Source organism: Sander lucioperca, chromosome 1, assembly GCF_008315115.2.
Source record: "Sander lucioperca isolate FBNREF2018 chromosome 1, SLUC_FBN_1.2, whole genome shotgun sequence".
In the NCBI taxonomy this organism is placed as follows: Eukaryota; Metazoa; Chordata; class Actinopteri; order Perciformes; family Percidae; genus Sander; species Sander lucioperca.
In genome coordinates this window covers 33,280,789-33,305,291 of record NC_050173.1, presented here as the reverse complement: position 1 = coordinate 33,305,291, position 24,503 = coordinate 33,280,789, and the positions used below count along the sequence as shown (strand labels likewise).

General features: G+C 43.1%; 3 protein-coding genes and 1 long non-coding RNA gene across 52 annotated transcripts in view; 3 read left to right on the top strand and 1 right to left on the bottom strand.

Moving 5' to 3' along the window:
* Positions 1 to 21,719, bottom strand: part of LOC118495422 — a 38,651-nt gene extending 16,932 nt beyond the window's left edge. Inside the window, exon 1 of the long non-coding RNA XR_004897825.1 lies at positions 21,285 to 21,719. This is a non-coding gene — a long non-coding RNA (uncharacterized LOC118495422). The remainder of the gene's footprint in view (positions 1 to 21,284) is intronic.
* Positions 1 to 24,503, top strand: part of LOC116052436 (protocadherin gamma-C5-like) — a 246,238-nt gene that overhangs the window by 216,272 nt on the left and 5,463 nt on the right. For 22 of the 49 annotated variants that reach the window (XM_031303153.2, XM_036002696.1, XM_031303169.2 and 19 more), the window contains one exon: positions 22,487 to 22,545. In XM_031303153.2, the coding sequence (XP_031159013.2) occupies positions 22,487 to 22,545 (59 nt within the window). Of the gene's footprint in view, positions 1 to 7,665; positions 10,309 to 10,902; positions 13,741 to 14,895; positions 17,712 to 22,486; positions 22,546 to 23,554; positions 23,609 to 24,503 lie in introns of those variants that run through there. The other 27 variants (XM_031303152.2, XM_031303158.2, XM_036002722.1 and 24 more) reach the window with 12 other exon arrangements.
* Positions 240 to 3,110, top strand: LOC116052450 (protocadherin gamma-C5-like). Its single transcript, XM_036002869.1, has one exon. The coding sequence runs from the start codon at positions 618 to 620 to the stop codon at positions 3,087 to 3,089; it is 2,472 nt and encodes an 823-aa protein (XP_035858762.1). The 5' UTR covers positions 240 to 617; the 3' UTR covers positions 3,090 to 3,110.
* On the top strand, positions 3,527 to 6,712 carry LOC116052538 (protocadherin gamma-C5-like). The gene has a single exon (XM_036002838.1). It carries the CDS (start codon positions 4,169 to 4,171, stop codon positions 6,695 to 6,697), a length of 2,529 nt encoding a protein of 842 aa, XP_035858731.1. The 5' UTR covers positions 3,527 to 4,168; the 3' UTR covers positions 6,698 to 6,712.

Genomic DNA, 24,503 nt, shown 5'->3' with positions numbered 1-24,503 from the left:
GCAAACATTTCCATTTTTGATCAGATTTTGCTTTCACCTTATGCGATCCTTTTAATAACTTGTGAATTGAATTTTGTAAAATATATATTTTAGATGAAAGTGTTAAGGTTTTTTTAATTTATTGATATTATAATCATGATTAGTTGGCAGACATTATTTGAAAATAATGTGCAAGTGGATTTGGGGATTTAGAATTCAAATATTTATATTTGTCATCATCTGAGTTGTTATTACATTTTCGATAAAGACAATTATCACAGAAATCTGAAATTCCCAAATGTTATATTTGTCAAAATGCATTACGACCTTGAGGGGTGCAGTAGCTTTATGTGCAGAGTTAGGTCTTTGTGATTGGATAGCAGAGATGGATGCTGTGAGCCAATAGTATACAGGACTGTACAAAGAGATCTACTCCATCCCCCACTGAGTTCACCACGGTAACCCTCACAGTGCTCAGAGCTGGAGAGGAGATGCGCTTGTTCGAAGGCGTCCGGAATATATCTTTTGTTACCAATTATTTAAGGATTTAAGGAGTGTTAATTCTGGCGATGGCTTTGAATATTGGGCTGTGTTAATGAATACCTCGATGGGAAATAACGTATTCTAACGGACCGGGGATGACAAAGAGAATTGGATACCGAGACTGGAGATGGCAGGCTCTTTGGTGGCATCATTTCTTTCTCTTGTGGAGTACAATAGATGGACAGACTCGTTACAGCATCCCAGAGGAACTGAAACAGGGCTCTGTGGTAGGAAATCTAGCCAAAGATCTGGGTTTGGGACTATCTGAGATTTTTGACCGTAAACTGCGTGTTGCCTCTGAGGCTGGTGAGCAGTATTTTGGCGTGGATGCGGGGAAGGGCGAGCTGGTGGTGAATGACAGAATAGACAGAGAGGCTTTATGCGGACAAAGCGCCAGCTGTGTGTTGCCTTTACAGGTTGTAACAGAGAATCCGCTACAACTACACCGGATAGAAGTAGAAATAAGAGATATAAACGACAATTCTCCTATTTTTTTAACAGAAGAGCGATCTTTAAAGATAGCAGAATCTACTGCCACAGGCATACGCTTTCCTTTAGAAACAGCACAGGATCTGGACGTTGGTAGTAATTCGGTAAAATCTTATACTTTAAGTAAAGATGAGTGTTTTAGTTTGAAGATTAAAGAGTTGCCTGGTAATCGAAAAGTTCCAGAACTAGTACTAGAGAAATCGCTTGACAGAGAGAAACAAAGTGTCCATCAGTTATTACTGACAGCTTTAGACGGAGGCAACCCTGTCAAAACTGGAACCACAAAAATCCTAGTTAATGTACTCGACAACAACGACAATGTTCCTGTATTCAAAAAGCCGTTGTATAATGTAACTGTACATGAAAATAATGTCGCTGGTTCTGAGCTTGTAAAAGTTGAGGCAACAGACGCAGACGAGGGTGTTAATGGAGAGATTGAATACACATTTGCTGAGCATACTCCCCAATCGCTGTTATCTATTTTTCAGTTGGATTCAGGTACTGGTAAAATCTCCTTGGTAGGGCAGTTAGATTACGAAATCAGTGCAATGCATGAAATAGATATTACTGCAAAAGATAAAGGAGTTCCTGAGATGGAGGGCCACTGTCGTGTGCAAGTAATAGTACTAGACATTAATGATAATGCCCCAGAAATAGTTCTTACTTCAAACCCAAACCCAGTACGTGAGGATGCACCAAGAGGCACAGTTGTAGCCTTAATCAGTGCACGAGACCTTGACTCTGGTAATAACGGTAAAGTGACGTTAAGACTGGCAAAGGGTGCTGCCTTCATTTTAAAACCATCATTTTCTAATAATTATGCACTGGTTACAAATGGTTTATTAGACCGAGAGAGTTTCTCTGAATATGATATTGAGATAACAGCCAGTGATTCCGGCTCTCCTCCTCTGTCCAGTAAGAAGATTATACCTGTCAGCATCACTGATGTAAACGACAACCCTCCCATATTCACTCAACCCTCCTATAATGTGTATTTAAAAGAGAATGGGGTACCAGGCTCTATACTGTACTCAGTATCAGCATCTGACCTGGATTTTGGTGAAAACGCCAAAATCTCTTACTCTATACTGGACTCTAAAGTGCAGGACGTTTCTGTCTCATCTTATGTTTACATTAACTCAGATAACGGCAGCATCTACAGCATGCACTCGTTTGACTATGAGAAGCTGAAGGTGTTTCAGATCCAGGTTCAGGCAAAGGATCAGGGCTCTCCGTCTCTCAGCAGCAACGCCACTGTCCATGTTTTTATCCTGGACCAGAACGACAATGTCCCCGCTGTTATTTACCCCTCCTCCGCTGCCCTGGGCTCCCTCTCTCATCAGAGGATGCCCCGCTCCGCTAAAGCAGGCCACCTGGTTACTAAGGTGACGGCCGTGGACGCTGACTCGGGCCATAACGCCTGGATCTCCTACAAACTGGCGGAGGCCACAGACGCCTCTCTCTTCACTGTCAATCTGTACACAGGAGAGGTGAGGACTAAACGCGTTGTGTCCGAGCAGGACGACTCCTCTCAGAGGCTGCTTATAGAGATTCAGGACGACGGGGAACCGGTCCAGTCCGCCACCGTCACGGTGTCCATCCTGCTGGAGGACGGCCTCCATGAGCCCATCTTAGACCTCCGACAGAAAGTGGCCGAGCCCAGCAAGAAAACTGGGAGAATCACCCTTTATTTGATTCTCTCTCTGGCCTCGGTGTCCGTGCTGTCTCTGGTGACTTTTCTCATCTTAGCGGTTAAATGCATGAGGAACAGCAGAAGCAGCGGTAGTTGCTGCATGAGACGGCGCGACTGTGATGATTACAAGAACCCCAACAGAAACCTGCAGATTCAGCTCAACACTGATGGACCTATAAAGTACGTGGAGGTCCTGGGAGGAGACATGATGTCTCAGAGTCAGTCCTTTAGGTCCTGTATGTCTCCGATGTCAGAGTACAGTGATTTCACTTTGATTAAGCCCAGCAGCACCAATGACTTTAAGGAGGTGATCAGTGTTCTGGATGCGTCTTTACCCGACAGCACCTGGACCTTTGAGAGCCAGCAGGTGAGCAGAAAACAATAGTAGACATACTGTGTACATTTACATCGTTGTATACATTTTTAAACTACAAATACTTAAACGCCCTCTGATAACATGGTGTTTTCATTTTTGCTTTAACGTATGGTACAAGTAATCAGTCACATGCATTTGTTCTTCCTTTTGTTGCTTCGTTCTTAAGGTAAACACATTTGGCGTTCTGGTGAAATTCCCTATACATAGATTACACGTATAATATTATATCCTATACTGTTATATTATAATTTCGTTCAGTTGGTATTGTCAGTTTAAAAAAGCAAACAGGGTACTGAGATGTTCATCACTACGTACTTACTTCAACCCAGTAATCTCCGTCAACACATCAAAACCATTACATGCTAGGCTTCTGTTGCTCGCGTACTTTCTGTTTGCAAAGAGCATTTAACTTCTCAACCTGACTAATATTTGTTTCTGCTTCAAAGGCTTACATTGTGTCAACGTCCAGATTTTCTGGTTAGCTCTGCATGGTACTGCCTTTTAGAATGTGTGAATGCTCCTTTTATAGTCGTATGAATGGCATTTTGTTTCAGCACCACAAAGTTGGACAGCGACACACCGAATAGGCTTGCTAATAACAGGTCTGAACTGCTTTCAGTACCACGCTGCACAATATAATTTTTTTTCTGATTCGAGTCACAAAAATAGTTTGTTTCATCAATCGTTGACATAACTAGAACACAGACAGTACTTCTATTTTCATAATCAGATTTTATTTTATGTGCATTAACATTATGAGCGACGTGTAACAGCTGGCATCTTATTATTTCTTTCACTCTTTTTAATGCATCGAGACAGATTCTTTCAAGGGCGGCTGTGTCTTTAAAAGCACTGCCCACCCCTTCCTATTGGATGGTAGAGATGAATATTGTGCTCCAATAGGATTCAGAAATGTACAAAGAGATCTACTCCCTCCCCCATGCAGCTTTAGTAACGTACACACTTAGATTGCACAGAGCTGGACGAGAGGGAATGATGCTCTTATCGGAATTAAAAAAGAAAAAAAAATATTTAGTTAATGAACCGATTTTGGATCTTTGTTTTGGTTTCTTGCTTTGTGGCAATGAATGGCAATCATCTGCTTTTCGATAACCTCAATGGGGAATAATTATAACGCACCGGGGATGACAAAGACAATAGGATACCGAGACTGGAGATGGCAGGCTCTTTGGTGGCATCATTTCTTTCTCTTGTGGAGTACAATAAACGGACAGACTCGTTACAGCATGCCGGAGGAACTGAAACAGGGCTCTGTGGTAGGAAATCTAGCCAAAGATCTGGGTTTGGGACTATCTGAGATGTTTGACCGTAAGCTGCGTGTCGCCTCTGAGGCTGGTGAGCAGTATTTCAGTGTGGATGCGGGGAAGGGCGAGCTGGTGGTGAATGACAGAATAGACAGAGAGGCTTTATGCGGACAAAGCGCCAGCTGTGTGTTGCCTCTGCAGGTTGTTCTAGAAAACCCTCTAAGTTTACATCGGATTGAGGTAGAAATAAAAGATGTAAATGATAATTCGCCTAGTTTCCACACGAAAGAACTACCTTTAAAAATTTCGGAATCGGCAGCAGTGGGAACTCGTTTCTCATTGGAGAGTGCAGAAGATTCTGACGTTGGCAGTAATTCAGTTAAATCCTACATGTTGACTAAAAACGACTGTTTTACATTAAAAATGAAGGAAGTTGAGGACGGCAAAACAGTCCCGGAGTTGGTGTTAGAGAAGCCCCTTGACCGAGAGAAGAAAGCAGTTCATCAGCTACTACTGACTGCATTAGACGGGGGAAACCCGGTTATGTCTGGTACCTCACAGATAACAATCACAGTGCTTGACGTAAATGACAATTTTCCAGTTTTCGATAAAAACATATATAAAGTTTCGTTAGGGGAAAATACTGCAAAAGATACTTTTTTCATCAAAATTACAGCAACTGATGCTGATGAGGGCCCAAACGCAGAAGTTGAATTCTCTTTTAGTACGCGGACACCGGATGCCATCTTATCAGTATTTGAAATAAATGCATTAACAGGTGAAATACATTTGAAAGGAGACTTAGATTATGAAAGAGCAACATCCTATACATTTGAAATAACTGCGAAAGACAAGGGGGTTCCTGAAATGGAGAGTCACTGTCGTCTACAGATAGATGTTGTCGATGTTAATGATAACACTCCAGAAATTGTTCTCACCTCTGAACCGCAGCCGGTGCGCGAAGACGCACCAAGTGGCACAGTGGTGGCTTTGCTTAACGCACGTGACGCTGACTCCGGGAATAATAGCAAAGTGACATTGCGACTACCCAAAGGTTCTCCTTTCACGTTAAAACCATCATATTCTAATAATTATGCACTGGTTACAAATGGTGCTTTGGACCGAGAGAGTTTCTCGGAGTATAACATTGAGATAACAGCCAGTGATTCAGGCTCTCCTCCTCTGTCCAGTAAGAAAATTATACCTGTCAGCATCACTGATGTAAACGACAACCCTCCTATATTTACTCAACACTCCTATAATGTGTATTTAAAAGAGAATGGGGTACCAGGCTCTATACTGTACTCAGTATCAGCATCTGACCTGGATTTTGGTGAAAACGCCAAAATCTCTTACTCTATACTGGACTCTAAAGTGCAGGACGTTTCTGTCTCATCTTATGTTTACATTAACTCAGATAACGGCAGCATCTACAGCATGCACTCGTTTGACTATGAGAAGCTGAAGGTGTTTCAGATCCAGGTTCAGGCAAAGGATCAGGGCTCTCCGTCTCTCAGCAGCAACGCCACTGTCCATGTTTTTATCCTGGACCAGAACGACAATGCCCCCGCTGTTATTTACCCCTCCTCCGCTGCCCTGGGCTCCCTCTCTCATCAGAGGATGCCCCGCTCCGCTAAAGCAGGCCACCTGGTTACTAAGGTGACAGCCGTGGACGCTGACTCGGGCCATAACGCCTGGATCTCATACAAACTGGCGGAGGCCACAGACGCCTCTCTGTTCACTGTCAATCTGTACACAGGAGAGGTGAGGACTAAACGCGCTGTGTCCGAGCAGGACGACTCCTCTCAGAGGCTGCTTATAGAGATTCAGGACGACGGGGAACCGGTCCAGTCCGCCACCGTCACGGTGTCCATCCTGCTGGAGGACGGCCTCCATGAGCCCATCTTAGACCTCCGACAGAAAGTGGCCGAGCCCAGCAAGAAAACTGGGAGAATCACCCTTTATTTGATTCTCTCTCTGGCCTCGGTGTCCGTGCTGTCTCTGGTGACTTTTCTCGTCTTAGCGGTTAAATGCATGAGGAACAGCAGAAGCAGCGGTAGTTGCTGCATGAGACGGAGCGACTGTGATGATTACAAGAACCCCAACAGAAACCTGCAGATTCAGCTCAACACTGATGGACCTATAAAGTACGTGGAGGTCCTGGGAGGAGACATGATGTCTCAGAGTCAGTCCTTCAGGTCCTGTATGTCTCCGATGTCAGAGTACAGTGATTTTACTTTGATTAAGCCCAGCAGCACCAATGACTTTAAGGAGGTGATCAGTGTTCTGGATGCGTCTTTACCCGACAGCACCTGGACCTTTGAAAGCCAGCAGGTGAGCAGAAAACAATAGACCTGCTGTGTAATTGTATATCGTTGTATACATTTTTTTTTTTAAACTATTAACACTTAAATGCTCTCTGATAACATGGTGTTTTCATTGTGCTTTAAGTGTGGTAAAAGTAATCTGTCGCAAGTATTTGTTCTTCCTTTTTTTTCCTTTTTGTTGTTGTTGCGTTCTTAAGCTAAACAGTGTTTGGCATTCTGGTGAAATTCCCTATACACCTACATTACACGTATAATATTGCATCCTGTTATATTATAATTTCGTTCAGTTGGTATTGTCAGTCTAAAAAAGCAAACAGGGTACTGAGATGTTCATCACTACGTACTTACTTCAACCCAGTAATCTCCGTCAACACATCAAAACCATTACATGCTAGGCTTCTGTTGCTCGCGTACTTTCTGTTTGCAAAGAGCATTTAACTTCTCAACCTGACTAATATTTGTTTCTGCTTCAAAGGCTTAGTCTCGAATGGACTAACTTAGTACTTAATCTCAACATTTATAGGTCAATGTTGAGATTTTCCTGTGAGCTCTGTTTGCATGGTACTGCAATTGTTTCAGCACCACACAGTTGGACCGCGGCACACTGAGGCTTGATTATAACATAGCTAAACTGCTTTCAGTAACCACGCTGCACAATATAATTTTTTTTTCCCGATTTAAGTCACAAAAATAGTTTGTTTTGTCAAACGTTGAGGTAACTAGAACACAGGCAGTATTTCTATTTTCATAATCAGATTTCATTGTATCTGCATTAACAGTATGGGCGACGTGTAACAGCTGGCATCTTATCACTCATCTTATCATTTCTTTCACTCTTTTTAATGCATCGAGGCAAATTCTTTCAAGTCGGCTGTGTATTTAAAAGCACTGCCCATCCCCTTCCTATTGGTTGGTAGAGATGAATATTGTGCTCCAATAGGATTCAGAAATGTACAAAGAGATCTACTCCCTCCCCCATGCAGCTTCAGTAACGTACACACTTACATTGCACAGAGCTGGACGAGAGGGAATGATGCTCTTATCGAAGTCAAAAAGGAAATATCTTGATTTACTTCATGAAGAGATATTGGATCTTTGTTTTGGATTAATGCTTTATGACAATGGATGGCAATCATCTGCTTTTCAATAACCTCAATGGGGAATAATTATAACGCACCGGGGATGACAAAGACAATAGGACACCGAGACTGGAGATGGCAGGCTCTTTGGTGGCATCATTTCTTTCTCTTGTGGAGTACAATAAACGGACAGACTCGTTACAGTATCCCCGAGGAACTAAAACAGGGATCTGTGGTAGGAAATCTAGCCAAAGATCTGGGTTTGGGACTATCTGAGATTTCTGACCGTAAATTGCGTGTCGCCTCTGAGGCTGGTGAGCAGTATTTCAGTGTGGATGCGGGGAAGGGCGAGCTGGTGGTGAATGACAGAATAGACAGAGAGGCTTTATGCGGACAAAGCGCCAGCTGTGTGTTAACTCTGCAAGTGGTCGTTGACAAACCGTTACAACTGCATCGAGTTGAGGTGGAAATACAAGATATTAATGATAATTCTCCAAAATTCCCTTCCCAAGAAATAACATTACAAATAGCAGAGTCGACAGCGGCAGGGGCACGTTTTCCTTTGGAGATCGCGCTAGATCTTGATGTTGGAGTGAATTCAGTGAGGTCCTATACTTTGAATAAAGACGACTTTTTTAATTTAAAGATTAAAGATGTGTCTGGTGGTAGGAAAGTCCCTGAGCTGGTCTTGTCAAAATCTCTCGACAGAGAAAAAAAACCTATTCATCAACTTCAACTAACAGCTATAGACGGGGGAAACCCAGTGAAATCCGGGACCTCTCTGATAACCATTAATGTGCTTGATAATAATGACAATTTTCCTGTATTTGAGAAAAATGTTTACAAAGTCTCTATAAGCGAAAGTACCATACAAGGTGCATTTATTCTAAAACTTACAGCTAAAGATATTGACGAGGGACCTAATGGAGAAGTAGAGTACTCATTCGGAACGCACACACCAGATACTATTCTATCTGTGTTTGATATTGATTCATCAACCGGGGAAATACGTCTAATAGGGAAATTAGACTTCGAAACAAATGCAAATTATGAAATAGACATTTGCGCAAGAGACAAGGGAACTCCAAGAATGGAGGGGCATTGCACCCTCCATATTGAAGTGTTAGATGTTAACGATAATGCTCCAAGTATTTTTCTGACCTCCCAACCAAACTCTGTGCCCGAGGACGCACCAACTGGTACTGTAGTAGCTTTAATCAGTGCCCGAGACCTTGACTCCGGTGACAACGGTAAAGTGACATTACAGCTTCCCAGAGGCTCTCCTTTTAATCTGAAACCCTCTTTTTCTGATAATTACGCACTGGTTACCGGTGGTGCTTTAGACCGAGAGAGGTTCTCTGAGCATAATGTTGAGATAACAGCCACCGATTCAGGCTCTCCTCCTCTGTCGACTAAGAAGACTATAAATGTCTCTATTACTGATGTAAATGACAACCCTCCTATATTTACTCAGCCCTCCTATAATGTGTATTTAAAAGAGAATGGGGTACCAGGCTCTATACTGTACTCAGTATCAGCATCTGACCTGGATTTTGGTGAAAACGCCAAAATATCTTACTCAATACTGGACTCTAAAGTGCAGGACGTTTCTGTCTCATCTTATGTTTACATTAACTCAGATAACGGCAGCATCTACAGCATGCACTCGTTTGACTATGAGAAGCTGAAGGTGTTTCAGATCCAGGTTCAGGCAAAGGATCAGGGCTCTCCGTCTCTCAGCAGCAACGCCACTGTCCATGTTTTTATCCTGGACCAGAACGACAATGTCCCCGCTGTTATTTACCCCTCCTCCGCTGCCCTGGGCTCCCTCTCTCATCAGAGGATGCCCCGCTCCGCTAAAGCAGGCCACCTGGTTACTAAGGTGACAGCCGTGGACGCTGATTCGGGCCATAACGCCTGGATCTCCTACAAACTGGCGGAGGCCACAGACGCCTCTCTGTTCACTGTCAATCTGTACACAGGAGAGGTGAGGACTAAACGCGCTGTGTCCGAGCAGGACGACTCCTCTCAGAGGCTGCTTATAGAGATTCAGGACGACGGGGAACCGGTCCAGTCCGCCACCGTCACGGTGTCCATCCTGCTGGAGGACGGCCTCCATGAGCCCATCTTAGACCTCCGACAGAAAGTGGCCGAGCCCAGCAAGAAAACTGGGAGAATCACCCTTTATTTGATTCTCTCTCTGGCCTCGGTGTCCGTGCTGTCTCTGGTGACTTTTCTCATCTTAGCGGTTAAATGCATGAGGAACAGCAGAAGCAGCGGTAGTTGCTGCATGAGACGGAGCGACTGTGATGATTACAAGAACCCCAACAGAAACCTGCAGATTCAGCTCAACACTGATGGACCTATAAAGTACGTGGAGGTCCTGGGAGGAGACATGATGTCTCAGAGTCAGTCCTTCAGGTCCTGTATGTCTCCGATGTCAGAGTACAGTGATTTCACTTTGATTAAGCCCAGCAGCACCAATGACTTTAAGGAGGTGATCAGTGTTCTGGATGCGTCTTTACCCGACAGCACCTGGACCTTTGAGAGCCAGCAGGTAAGCAGTGAGTAGAAAAAACAATGGCATACACAGTTTTGTAAGACTATTAGCTACAGTAACTGCGAAGAAAGTACACCTTTGCTTTCACAGTGAAAAATCCCGATAAGGCTAGATTCCAAAAATGTGGGATATTTATTGAATTCTTAGTCGAAGTACATTTGAAATGAAAAAATATCACATTCATATCCAAATTAAAACTTTTAATTTGTCTAGTTACCTTCAACAACTTCTGTGGCACAGCGGCTGCGTCTGATGTTGAATAGCTTTCCGAGGGGAGCGTTTCAGCACCACAGCAATGGACAGCGACTATGACCCATGAGGCGTACGGAGGGCACGATCATAGATTGTTGTTGATGGCTTTTACTGAAGGGCTAACAATTAAAATGTTTGAAAGTTTAAGTAACACAATAACTATTTCACTCATTACATTTAATTGATTTATTAACTTACATAAACGCTGATCTACCCTTAGAAATCAAAGCCAAGGAAAATAAATTTGTTCTCAGCACAATCGAATGTTTATCGTACATATATATTTTTGATATACAGATATTTATTTTAATACTTTTTATTTTACATTTATATAGCTCTTGGAATTTAAATGGCATCTCGTGATTGTGTTTGACTCCCTTTTCCATGACAGTACAAAGGGTTAGGGTATATTTAACGGTGTTGCTCAGTTTCCCTCTGATTGGAAGTGAGAGAGAGATGCTGTGCACCAATAACATTCAGAACTGTACAAAGAGATCTACTCCCTCCCCCATGCAGCTTCAGCACCAAACCCACAATGCTCAGAGTGGGAGAAGAGTAGGTAAATGGTTCATATACTCGGGGTATAAGGATATATCTAAAATTTATTTTTGACCATGAACAGACGTCTTTTTAACGGAATATGTTACGCTCGCGGAACTTGGATTTTGACTTTATGTTCTCTGTTTTTGTGGATTGGAAATGATGTATTTTACTGAATCAGGGATGACAAAGACAATGGGATACCGAGACTGGAGATGGCTGGCTCTTTGGTGGCATCATTTCTTTCTCTTGTGGAGTACAATAAACGGACAGACTCGTTACAGCATCCCAGAGGAACTGAAACAGGGCTCTGTGGTAGGAAATCTCGCCAAAGATCTGGGTTTGGGACTATCTGAGATTTTTGACCGTAAAATGCGTGTCGCCTCTGAGGCTGGTGAGCAGTATTTCACTGTGGATGCGGGGAAGGGCGAGCTGGTGGTGAATGACAGAACAGACCGAGAGGCTTTATGCGGACAAAGCGCCAGCTGTGTGTTGCCTCTGCAAGTAGTTATTGAAGACCCGCTACAGTTACACAGAATTGAGGTTGAAATAAGAGATATTAATGACAATTCTCCAAGTTTCCTTTCAAATGAATTATCTTTAAAATTAGCCGAAGTAGCAGCAGTTGGCACGCGCTTTCCTTTGGAGAGCGCAACAGACCCCGACGTGGGAAGCAATTCACTCAAATCATATACTCTTAGTAAAAATGAATGTTGTTCCCTTAAAATAAAAGAGATGGAGGGTGGTAAGACTGTTCCAGAACTTGTTTTAGAAAAGCCTCTAGATCGAGAGAAAAAAGCAGTTCACAAAATAATTCTAACAGCGTTAGACGGTGGGAATCCAGTAAGATCTGGAACCTTACAAATAACCATACATGTGCTTGATACTAACGATAACTTTCCTGTGTTTGAAAAAAACATTTACAAAGTAACTTTGGGTGAAAAAAGTTTACATGGGGCTGTTGTTATAAAGCCCAAAGCAACAGATGCAGATGAAGGTTTAAATGGTGAAATTGAATTCTCATTTGGTTCTCGGACACCAGAATCTGTATTGTCACTCTTCGATATTAACCCCTTAACAGGTGAAATCATTCTGAAAGGAGAGCTAGACTATGAAACTACCAACTCGTATGACATTGATGTATCTGCAAAAGATAAAGGCAGCCCTGAAATGGAGGGCCACTGTCGCGTACAGGTTGATATTACTGATTTCAATGATAATGCTCCAGAAATAGTTTTCACTTCTCAGCCAAAGCCAGTACGCGAAGACGCACCAAGTGGCACCGTAGTGGCTTTGATCAGTGCGCGAGACCTTGACTCCGGTGATAACGGTAAAGTGACGTTACAACTCACCAAAGGTTCTCCTTTTAATCTGAAACCTTCATTTTCTAATAATTATGCACTGGTTACAAATGGTTTATTAGACCGAGAAAGCTTCTCGGAGTATAACATTGAGATAACAGCCAGTGATTCCGGCTCTCCTCCTCTGTCCAGTAAGAAAATTATACCTGTCAGCATCACTGATGTGAATGATAACCCTCCTATATTCACGCAACCCTCCTATAATGTGTATTTAAAAGAGAATGGGGTACCAGGCTCCATACTGTACTCAGTATCAGCATCTGACCTGGATTTTGGTGAAAACGCCAAAATCTCTTACTCTATACTGGACTCTAAAGTGCAGGACGTTTCTGTCTCATCTTATGTTTACATTAACTCAGATAACGGCAGCATCTACAGCATGCACTCGTTTGACTATGAGAAACTGAAGGTGTTTCAGATCCAGGTTCAGGCAAAGGATCAGGGCTCTCCGTCTCTCAGCAGCAACGCCACTGTCCATGTTTTTATCCTGGACCAGAACGACAATGCCCCCGCTGTTATTTACCCCTCCTCCGCTGCCCTGGGCTCCCTCTCTCATCAGAGGATGCCCCGCTCCGCTAAAGCAGGCCACCTGGTTACTAAGGTGACGGCCGTGGACGCTGACTCGGGCCATAACGCCTGGATCTCCTACAAACTGGCGGAGGCCACAGACGCCTCTCTGTTCACTGTCAATCTGTACACAGGAGAGGTGAGGACTAAACGCGCTGTGTCCGAGCAGGACGACTCCTCTCAGAGGCTGCTTATAGAGATTCAGGACGACGGGGAACCGGTCCAGTCCGCCACCGTCACGGTGTCCATCCTGCTGGAGGACGGCCTCCATGAGCCCATCTTAGACCTCCGACAGAAAGTGGCCGAGCCCAGCAAGAAAACTGGGAGAATCACCCTTTATTTGATTCTCTCTCTGGCCTCGGTGTCCGTGCTGTCTCTGGTGACTTTTCTCGTCTTAGCGGTTAAATGCATGAGGAACAGCAGAAGCAGCGGTAGTTGCTGCATGAGACGGAGCGACTGTGATGATTACAAGAACCCCAACAGAAACCTGCAGATTCAGCTCAACACTGATGGACCTATAAAGTACGTGGAGGTCCTGGGAGGAGACATGATGTCTCAGAGTCAGTCCTTTAGGTCCTGTATGTCTCCGATGTCAGAGTACAGTGATTTCACTTTGATTAAGCCCAGCAGCACCAATGACTTTAAGGAGATGATCAGTGTTCTGGATGCGTCTTTACCCGACAGCACCTGGACCTTTGAGAGCCAGCAGGTGAGGAGAAAACAACCAGGTTTCTTAAGAATGAAACCAGGTTTCTTCATTTTTATTATTTAGTACAGGAAATACTTAATTTTAGCATAGTCTGTTATGGAAGTTAATCAACTGTGGAAACAAAACAACATTTATCTATACACACACACACACACACATACATATATATATATATATATATATATATATATATATATATATATATATATATATATATATATAAAACTATTCAGTCAAGCGCAAATTTTTCTGCATATCTTTGTTTAACTATGCGTAGGCCTACATACGGAGGGTGTGTTGTGTTTCTCTGCAAAGAAAACCAAATCACACAAACTCGGTATAAAGTAGATGCCAGGGTTACGATTCCAGCTAATAGACTGTGACAGATCACATAGACTACTATCTTGCTTCATAATTATCAAACCCTGCGACATATTTGAAATTCTAATATATATATATATATATATATATATATATATATATATATATATATATATATATATATATATATATATATATATATGTTCAATATGGCATACATTAAAATAAAATGTAAAACATCAATTTAATGATGCCCTTGTGTGAAAATAATGTTTTCATCTTGAATTTAAATGTTTAGGTTAAACTACCTTTCTCTCTAACTTTCTTTCAATGGTCCATTTGAATAAACTACAATATATTGTATTGTTGAAACAATGAAACTTTATCATTGCTGTTTCTTCTCAAACAAAACTCTGCTCTGTAGGCAACATGGCTTGTATCACCAAATTGTTCTCTTCGTGGTATTTTATAGCTTGCATATTTTTTCTAAATACTTTGTACTTCATAATGAAGCATAAGCCCCATTTAAACTTCCCTTTGATAGACTTGCGGTAGTGGAAAACCAATTTGGAAACCATGCCCCCCTGCGGATACAAATAGCATTGCTATAAAAAAAAAAAAATAGCTGCTTGATACGCTGCTGTGTTTTGATAATGAGGAGCTCTCAATGAGAGCACGTGACTGAATTTGTCAACGGTATAACAATAAGATTGCATCTATTCTCGGTAACACTTTACAACATAGTCACATTCCTCTGTTATTCCGTTTATAATGCCCTCTCAAACTTTTACAATGAGAATTAAGTTGACAGGCTACTTGTCAGTGGAAGTGGAGTCACTGGAAACTTTTCACTCTGTGTGTGAGCTGTGTGACAGAGCTGAACCAGCCCTGTCTTCCAATTAGGGGGAAGGCCTCTGTGGCCTCTCCCCGCCCATGTGGGGAGTGAGGCGGAGGAGACAGAGCAGAGAGTTTCAGTGGAGTCAGAAAATACTTTGATTTTCGTCCTCGTTTTTTCTTAAAAATCGGCCGACATGATCACATCAAAACTTCCCATCGCTCTATTTTTAAAACGGAAATGTTTACCATCAAGCCCGGCCGCCTCGTTTTAACATTACTATGGATACGTTACGGTGAAAGAAGAAGTTAAAAACTTTACCATTCTCCGATCCTCGGAGCGCAGCACAATGGACTCCAGACAGAGGAAGCGCTCCGGAGGAGGGAGGCTGTGGAGGCTTTGCTTTTATCTAGCTTGCCTCTCCTGTGCGTCAGCTCAGCTCAGCTATTCCGTATCGGAGGAACTAATTCCGGGCTCTGTCGTTGGGAATATCGCTAAAGATTTGAGTCTTTCTGCTCATGGGATTGTTCAGAGGAGGTTGCGGGTGGTCTCGGAATCCACAACGCAGTATTTTGAGGTAAAGCAGGCGACCGGCGATTTGGTTATCAAACAAATAATTGACAGGGAGCAAATGTGCGAATTAAGTTCTGCATGTTCACTACACCTTCAAATAGTTCTGGAGGATCCTTTAGACATTCATCGAGTCGTGGTGGACATTCTGGATGTTAATGACAATGCACCGCAGTTTTCAACCAGCAACATTTCTCTGGAGATATCAGAGGCGGCTGCTCCAGGCACAAGGTTCCGTTTAGAGAGCGCACACGACCCAGACGTGGGTACCAACTCGTTACGCACTTACCATCTCGCAGCAAATGACTTTTTTATTCTGAATGTGGAAACTAAAAGTGACGGCAGCAAGTTTCCAGAGCTAATGGTGAATAAACCTTTGGACAGGGAGACGCAGGCCTCGTTTCGCCTTATGCTCACTGCCGTAGATGGGGGTCAGCCGGAGAGATCTGGCTCAACACTTATGCTCATTAAAGTTTTAGATGTAAATGACAATGCGCCCGTCTTTGACGAGACGGTAAAGAAAGTTAGGCTATTAGAAAATGTTGCACGAGGCACTTTAGTTACGAAATTGAACGCGACTGACGCGGATTCGGGTAACAACGGAGAAATATCTTTCCTATTTAGTAAATACACACCGGAACGTGTGGTTAATCTTTTCAGTGTGGATTCTAAAAACGGTGAGATCCGTGTGAAGGGTGATGTGGATTATGAGATCGCCACTGCATACCACATCACAGTGCAGGCCAGAGATGGTGGCTCTCCCGCTATGGAGGGCTCCTGTAACGTTGTAGTGGACATCATTGATGTGAATGACAACGCACCAGAGGTGACACTGACATCATTGACCAGTCCTATCAGAGAGGACTCAGCACCAGAGACTGTGATAGCGCTCATAAGTGCACGGGACCTGGACTCTGGTGTGAATGGGGAGGTTACATTAACTGTCCAACCAGGTTTGCCATTCAAACTTAACTCAGCTTTTGGCAGGCATTACAGCCTCACTACTGCTGGAAACCTCGACCGTGAGACTGTCCCAGAATACACAGTGGTCATCAAGGCCACTGATGCTGGTTCCCCTCCCCTTTCATCACAAACCACCTTTGTGGTGAAGCTCTCTGATGTAAATGACAATGCCCCTACTTTCTCTCAGCCTTCATACTCTGTGGACATCCCAGAGAACAATGCTCCCAGTGCCCCCATTGCTGCTGTTTCAGCCACTGACCCAGACCTTGGTGACAATGCCCGCATCTCCTACACCATCCTTTCCGGCATGGTCCAGGGCTCACCCATATCTTCTTATGTTTACATTAATCCAGAGAGTGGCCACATCTACAGCATGCGCTCTTTGGATCATGAACAGCTTAAAGCTTTCCGTATTGAGGTGCAGGCCCGGGATGCTGGGGTGCCCCCACGGACAGCCAACGTCACGGTGCATGTGTTTGTGGTGGATGTGAATGACAACATGCCAGTGATTGTACACCCTGCCTACCCAAAAGACAAAGGATTACAGTTCACTGTGCCCCCATCTGCCAACCCAGGGCACCTCATAAATAAACTTGTAGGGGTGGATGCAGACAGTGGGCACAATGCATGGTTGTTTTACTCCATCGCCCCTGGACCAAATGCTGGCATGTTCCGTATAGGGGCGCACACTGGTGAGCTCCGCACAGCCCGCAAGTGGGCAGAGGAGGAAGGGGGCTCGACTTATGACATAATGATCATCATTCAGGACAATGGTGATCCACCAAAGTCCAGTTCTGTGAACATTACAGTAACTGTGGATGAGAAGGGCACGGCCAACGATGCTCCAGCAAGCCCTCGTCACACACCCTTCTACCACCGTACTGGGATGTCGGACATCACTTTGTACCTCATCATCTCTCTAGCCTGTGTATCAGCTGTGTCCTTCATCACCTTTGTCGTCCTCATGGTTCGCTGCCTAAGGCACCGTGACCCAGTGCTGGGCGACTCTGATTGCAGCTGCTGCTACGGCCGCCACAGGTCCAGCCGCTACCATCAGAGGCCAAGCAAGGACCTGCATCTGCAGCTCAATACTGATGGACCCATACGCTATATGGAGGTTGTGGGAGGCCCCCAGGACCCGCACACACGCACCTACAGGCCCTGCTACTCCACCATATCCAGCCGGAGTGACTTTGTATTTATGAAGACACCCATGCTGAGTCAAAACAACACACTCAACATGACACTCAGCAGGAAGCACCTTATGAACTCAGCCAATGAGGTGAGGGTTGTGGGAGAGCAAGCATGGCATTGGTGGGATATGCCATTGTGGGATAAGACCAATACAGGTGTTTTGGTATCTATAGATGTGTTTTAGAAATGCATTAAGTATCTCAAGAAATGTTTTTCACATGCAGTTTTTATATTGTATGGTAGTTTAAAGCCATGGTTTTGATGCTTTTACGCTTAACAGTAGAGTGCTAACCTAGATTTCCTCTGTCTGAAACCTATTTTGTTTTGGCAAGAGGATCCCTCTCTCTACATGGTGAAACAGCTCTTAGAGCTTTGTTGTCCTACTTGACAGGTTTGGGCAGAGTAAATAACATCTAAATATTTAATCTGACCTAAAGCATAGGCAAATGTGGTTACTATCTCTGACTTCCAGTAACTAAACTGACAGAGAGGAACTGTTCTTTATGGATAAGAAAGAAACAGATAAAGAAGAAATGGTAAAGGAAGGGAAAAGGGGGAAACATAAGTGCTCCTAACAGATGGAGAGGAGGAGAAAGACAGATGAAAATATCCTGCAGTGTTGGCTCAGTGGAATGGTTGGGAGACAGAAGGAAACAGGATGACCGAGGGAGAGATGGGAGGTGAAGGAGAGGAAAATGGCTAAGGAAAGAAAATGGAAAGAGGGGTGGGGTCGGGGGAGTCAAAGAATAAAGCAGTAGCTGAAAAACAGGAATTCATGGGGTCACTGGCCTGACCCCTGACTTCCTGTTGTCCTATGAACTTTTGGTGATTGGTTCCAGGACTCAGCATCACATGAGTGAGGCTGTTTTCGCTTCGTTTTTGTGAGCTCTGGACAGATATTTATATTTTCCATTCTTAGATCATGGTCAGAAATGCCTTTTTTTCCAAGTGTTTGGAGTGGGTTGTGAAGCAAAGCTAACTAGATAATGATGCAATAGACACAGCCAACCCATTCAGTGTTTAGTGTTTAGCAGTGTCAGGGATAGAAGATGGCTGCCAGTACTCTCACTTGGACGAGTCACTTTAGGGGATTCAACGAAAAGAAAGGTATGAGGGTTCATCACCAGCCATGTCATGTTTAATGTAGTTTGATTGAAGCTCATTATTGTTGCTGTGGTGTTTTGGTGATAACTATTTCTTCTCCACGCAACTGCATGTTTGCCCTTGTGTCTGTTAAATATCCATAAGAGTCTCCTGTTTCTCATGAATCTGTATTACATTGGCACTCTCTGTGCTGAATTAGGATGTTCCCTAGGTCAGCAGAGTACCATCTGTCACCCTGCTTTAGAAACACATGTGCAATGAGGACAACCGAGGAAAAGGCATAGAGGGATAGACAAAGAGAAAGGAAGGATGGCTTCTTACACGTGTGCCATAGTGACAGACGTCGCAGCCTATAATGGCTTTAGAGCAGCAGCCATCGCTGTGTGTGTTTATATGCTTGCGTGTGAGTTTGTGTGTACAAAGCATCAGGCACGAGGAGTCTCCAGTAGTGTGTAATTTTAGCACGACCATGGGGCCTTAGTGCCCAATTGTCACTTCCCACTGCCCTTCTTTGTATTTTCTATTCATGTGCAGTGTGCTGTTTTGGTACACTCTATTTAACTATGTGCTAACAAAAAGTTTTGGGGGAAAATTATATTGAAGGTTTTTTAGAAACATTTTTAAATAAAACAAAAGGTTTATTTTTTTACCTATCGGCCTGCAACATATACCTCTTTGCATTGTAAGATACATATTCCCATGATTAATTGAGCTTTCTGGCTCAGTGGACATAGAAACATGCCATGTAATCCTGAAGTCATGAGCTTGACTAACCAACTTAATTGCCTTCTTACTTCCATTTTTGCAATTATTCCCTTCTCCATACTAGCAAAGTCTTAGATATGAAGCAGGATCTGAAAATTCCCATGACCATGTGTTAGTTTTTCAGTCTTTGAGTCTGTGGGAGTTTATAAGGGTCGGCACGTGCTGACTATGGCTAGCGGAGCTGTTTTGTAAATATTCTGTTTACGGATGATGAAGCTGCACATGCAACAAACTGGCTCTGTTTTGTGAATTGAGTCATGTTTGTTTAAGGAAGCGTAATTTTAAGGAAGCGTAATGTTAAAATCGAGCACCACATATGCTTTTCTCTTGTCACTTGCTTAGCCTTTCCCTTGTAATGAATAACAATGTAATGAATCCAGCATTTTAGTGGTTACACATCACATTTTTCTATATATCTTTTTAGATTTCTACTGGCGCAATTATTGCTTATGTGCTGAAGGTTATATGGTGTGTATGTGCGAGTACGCTGAAGTTTATCAGAGCAACAGAACAGACATGATTTCCTCTTTTCAGACAGAGCACCAAGTGCACTCCAGCCACAGTTACACACCAATACAATGTGTGTGTGTGTGTGTGTGTGTGTGTGTGTGTGTGTGTGTGTTAGAAAACTGAAGCTTCAGTTTCTTAACACACACACACAGGTTAATGGAAGAATATCCATCTATTCTCTTAAAATGATAGTACTTCAACTGACAGACATTGTGTTGTGGTAGCTAACAAATTCAGGCAAGTTGTAATTCACCTGGGGAGTCCTCACAGCTCTTTGGTCCAACTTAAATATGTAAGAGAAGCAGACTGACATTGTATAAAGGTATGGAAGTATTTCAATTGGATGAGAATCCAGGCCCACAGAACTGTAATCCCTTCATCTCTCTCCATTGGCCTAGTCTCCCTGAGTAGTGTGTTTGACCTTCTCTCTCTATCTCATGCCTTTTAAATCAAACTTGCACTCTGAAAAAAAAGTATTGTGCAATTTTGAATATCTTCATCTCATCTATCGTAAGTGCTCAACTCACTTCAGAGACTATGTAACAACAAAAACAAGCCGATCTAAAGACAATTGGAGCTTAGGTCAATTAGATGTTGATGCCTGTGTGCCATTAAACCTGGCTTGAGATGTGTTTTCCCTGGCAAATGTTGTCTAAACAATCTTAACTTAAAAACTCAGCAACTTTTAACAGTTTGTGGTTCAGTTGAGTGAAAGGATGAATTCCCTTAGTTTGACTTTCTTCTTGAGCAGAAGAGATTTACATTCTTGGATATAACCTGTCTGCTTGTGATGTGTAGGTGTAGCCGTGTTGTCCATAATGAAGCATGCAGGATTAGAGTACTGTTTACCTTAAAAATTCAGTGGGACCCAATATTCCAGTCTGTTACCCTTTACTCCACATGCCTGCAGTGATACTAGACCTTGGAAATGACAAGTGTGTGTCTGTGTGGTGAGAACGAGTCACACAGCTGGAATGCTGGGCCTCTCTATGTTTGCCTCCACTCAGTGCTGATCCTTTTCTCTCTCTACCAAAGCTCAGACAGACTCCATGCCCGCGTACATATGCACTTATTTGAGTACATTTTTAGACTTGAAACGTCGGCCAGGCTTTGCTCTAAAGGGAGGATACAAGTTCAAATATGTCCTCTTATCATCCTCATCCACTATAGTTTTCTAATAATGATAAGTTATGAGTGTTCCCGAGACTTGACTCATCACCAAGGTGAAACAGACCCTTTTGGATGAAATTGAAATTGAATCCAGTCAGCCATTTATACTTACCCATTCAAGTTGCTGTTATTGGTTCTTGGTAATTCTCTTTTCATGGGCTGGCAGCCACTTGTTTAGTCTGCATGGATACTGAACACTTTTCCCAATTTCACTTGTTTTGACATCCTGTGTTTCCTTCCTTTGTACATTCAGTAAGTCACCATTCACTGGTGCATTTGTTCCTTGTTTACCTGCATTCTAATAGATTCTCCAGTCATGACTGTTCCTTTTGTGTAGGTATTTTCACGTTCTGTTTTCTGTCCTGCTCTGCTTCTTTCCATCATTCCCTCGGGTAAAACAGCTTTTTTAATAATGCAGCACATCATCCTGCTGGCCTCTCTCTCTTGTGTCGATTAAGCGGCAGAATCTGGAGCCAAGCCAAGGGTCTATTCACCGCATCACTGCACAACAAGAGAGCCTGAGAGAGAGGGAAAGAGCTAGAGAGATGGAAAAGACATGGTGGTATGGCCAGTGAGGTAGAGATGGACAAGAGTGCAATGGGCTTAAAGGCATTAATAGAGAGTAGCAGGGACACACAGATGAGAGAGACTTTTATCACTGCTGAGCCACCATCGTTGCCTTATCTCTATGATGTTTGAGTATCAAAATAATAAACAGCATTATTTTCCATCTATTAAAAAGTGAATGCTTATTAAAGGCCCTGTAGTTACTCAGTTAGCAGGGAAGCTCACCAATCTGTCCCTCAAAAAGTCTTGTGGGAGTGTCATAGTTTTGCTTTGCCTGCATTTTTTTTTTTACCTATGAGCTGTTAAATGTAGTATTTTAGACTGTTTGTGTGCAGTGAGAAACTATCCAGAAGTCCTTTGGACATCTCCCTGGCTTATCACACTATTATTTGATCCGGTAGTTCTCTTTTTGATATTACCTGCTTTTCGTGTGTGTGTTATCTGCTTTTCGTGTGTGTGTGTGTGTGTGTGTGTGTGTGTGTGTGTGTGTGTGTTCGCTCCCCTGCAGCATTTTATGCTCCACAGCTTTTGGAACAACATGGACGCCTGAGCATACAGATATTTGTTTCCATCTGTAACCCTTTGTTGAGGCTCACTGAAAATTGTCAAAGGTTTTCTAAATCACAGACAAACATCACAAACACAGATGTGTCAGCCACAAAGCAACAAAGCAAGTTACACCTCAGAAACGCCTTGCTGTTGCAATGAAACCTATGATTAATGTCGCATCTTCTGTTCTCTTCACAGCAAAAGCCCCCCAACAATGACTGGCGCTTCACACAGGGACCGAGACCCGGACCTAGTGGGTGAGTAAACTGAGACACCCCTAATTTCAAGGACATGTTGTGCTGCACAAAGCAAGCTTATCATAAAGACAGAGGGAGTGCTAAAGGATAAGGAATAAAAACAGAGGGGGATGGTAGTGGGTGCTGTAAGAACTCGCCGCCTGCAAAGTGCTGATTGTAGAGTACTAATAACATCAAAATCACAATAGAACCATCTGAATCTGACTTGAATTAGTCACTACAATGAATTACACTGTAGTGATTTTATTGCATGATTCTGCTCAGTGAATTCAGATTCTTGATTAACACTCCTGAATGAGCATCTCTGCCTGGTTCCAGGCTGCTTTATAAAATGGCTGCCACAGCTTCCACTCCCCCTCCCCCTCCCCTCCTGCTCCTCTCCTCTCTGCGCTCTCTGAGCCTTTGCGCCATCACTCAGTACTATTGATGAGGGACGGTGACCAGAGCTAGTGGGGGGATGGGATAGTGTATTTATCCTTATTGCACTCTCCGTAGTTTCTGCCATCTGAGAGGTCGCACGGACTTGCTTTAATGACAATAGATGAATTGTGTTTCTTCACTTCAGTTGTGTGTTTTAATGATCGTGTATGTCAATGGTTGATGATTGCTATTTGTCTATATTGTGTGGGCTAAAATAGAATGTGTGCAGTAACAGTTTTTTACATCAGTGATTGCACAACACATTCTATGAGTCAAGGCTTCTCCCTGAAACATACCAGCTGTGGCAAAACGCTCTGTTGAGCCAAGTCAGGAAAATGTTAGACACACGCACCACTGTCGTTATAGAATACCACTGGAATTATGGATACATTGGGCATAATTTATGTTAGTGGTGGAGAAAAAGAAAACTAACTTCCCATCTCTGGTATTTTAAATAGATATGGCAGACTCAACATATTTTCCACTGAAATCTAGAGCACAATATCTCAGCATTTTTCTTATACTAACTCAAGCCATTAGTCAAATATACAATGGTTCTTTCAGACTGTATAACTTGTTGTTTTTTTAGACCCCACATGCCATACGGTACACACATACGATGGACGCCGAAGAGTGGGACAAGGTACTAATTTAGATGTAGAAACTATATGGTCACTTTCTGTCCTTAGAAGCTGATCAGTGTTCAGTTTTGTCACGGTTTGGTGGAAGAGGGACCTAATCAGCTGATAAGGGCAGAGAGTGGCTCAAATCTTTTAGGTAGTGCACTGCAGTCAAGTGCTGTGCTGTGTGTAGATGTACCTAACCCATAGCTTCTGTTAGTCTCCCTAAAAGTTTGATGGGGTTTGTTGATCGATGTGCATAGGCCACAATGCCTGCTGTGGTGTAGAAAGGAGTGTGACACTTTTGAGTTTGTGTGCAGTGTTTTGTAGATTTGTTATGCCTTGTATGTGTGCTATATTGTAAATATAGTTATTATACTTTGAGAGCTCTTGTTTTCTCTCATTGAAGACTGGCTTATCATACAGTGTTGCCTTTGATGTATGTCTGTGATGGTTGTAGCTCAACATCACCACATGGCTTTTTCATGTGATTTATCAACAAGAAAGAGACAATGCAGATGTAATGCAAAAGTAAACAGTGCTCCACACATTAAACTCTTGAGGTCAGATGTCAGCATATCACCATGTGACTGGCTGAGTGGACTTAAATTAAGTTAATGTCTAGAAGATTATCTGCAAAACAACAAGGAAGGCCATTCTTAGAGATAAAACATGTTATCTACTGTAAGGTTGCAGAGGAAAAACGATAGCCCTGTCTGGCCAACCAAGGACATCCCTCTGGACCACAGTTCACAATATAGCCCAAAGGGAAGTGATCATCCTGACCACAGGAAGCACTTAACACGACCACAGGATGTGATAAGTACAGAGAGATGCCAATTTAGCTCAAATGAAGCATTCCCTTTTATTCAAAGTGATGTGTAGAGGCACAAAATGGCTGCCCTGGCTTTACTGACC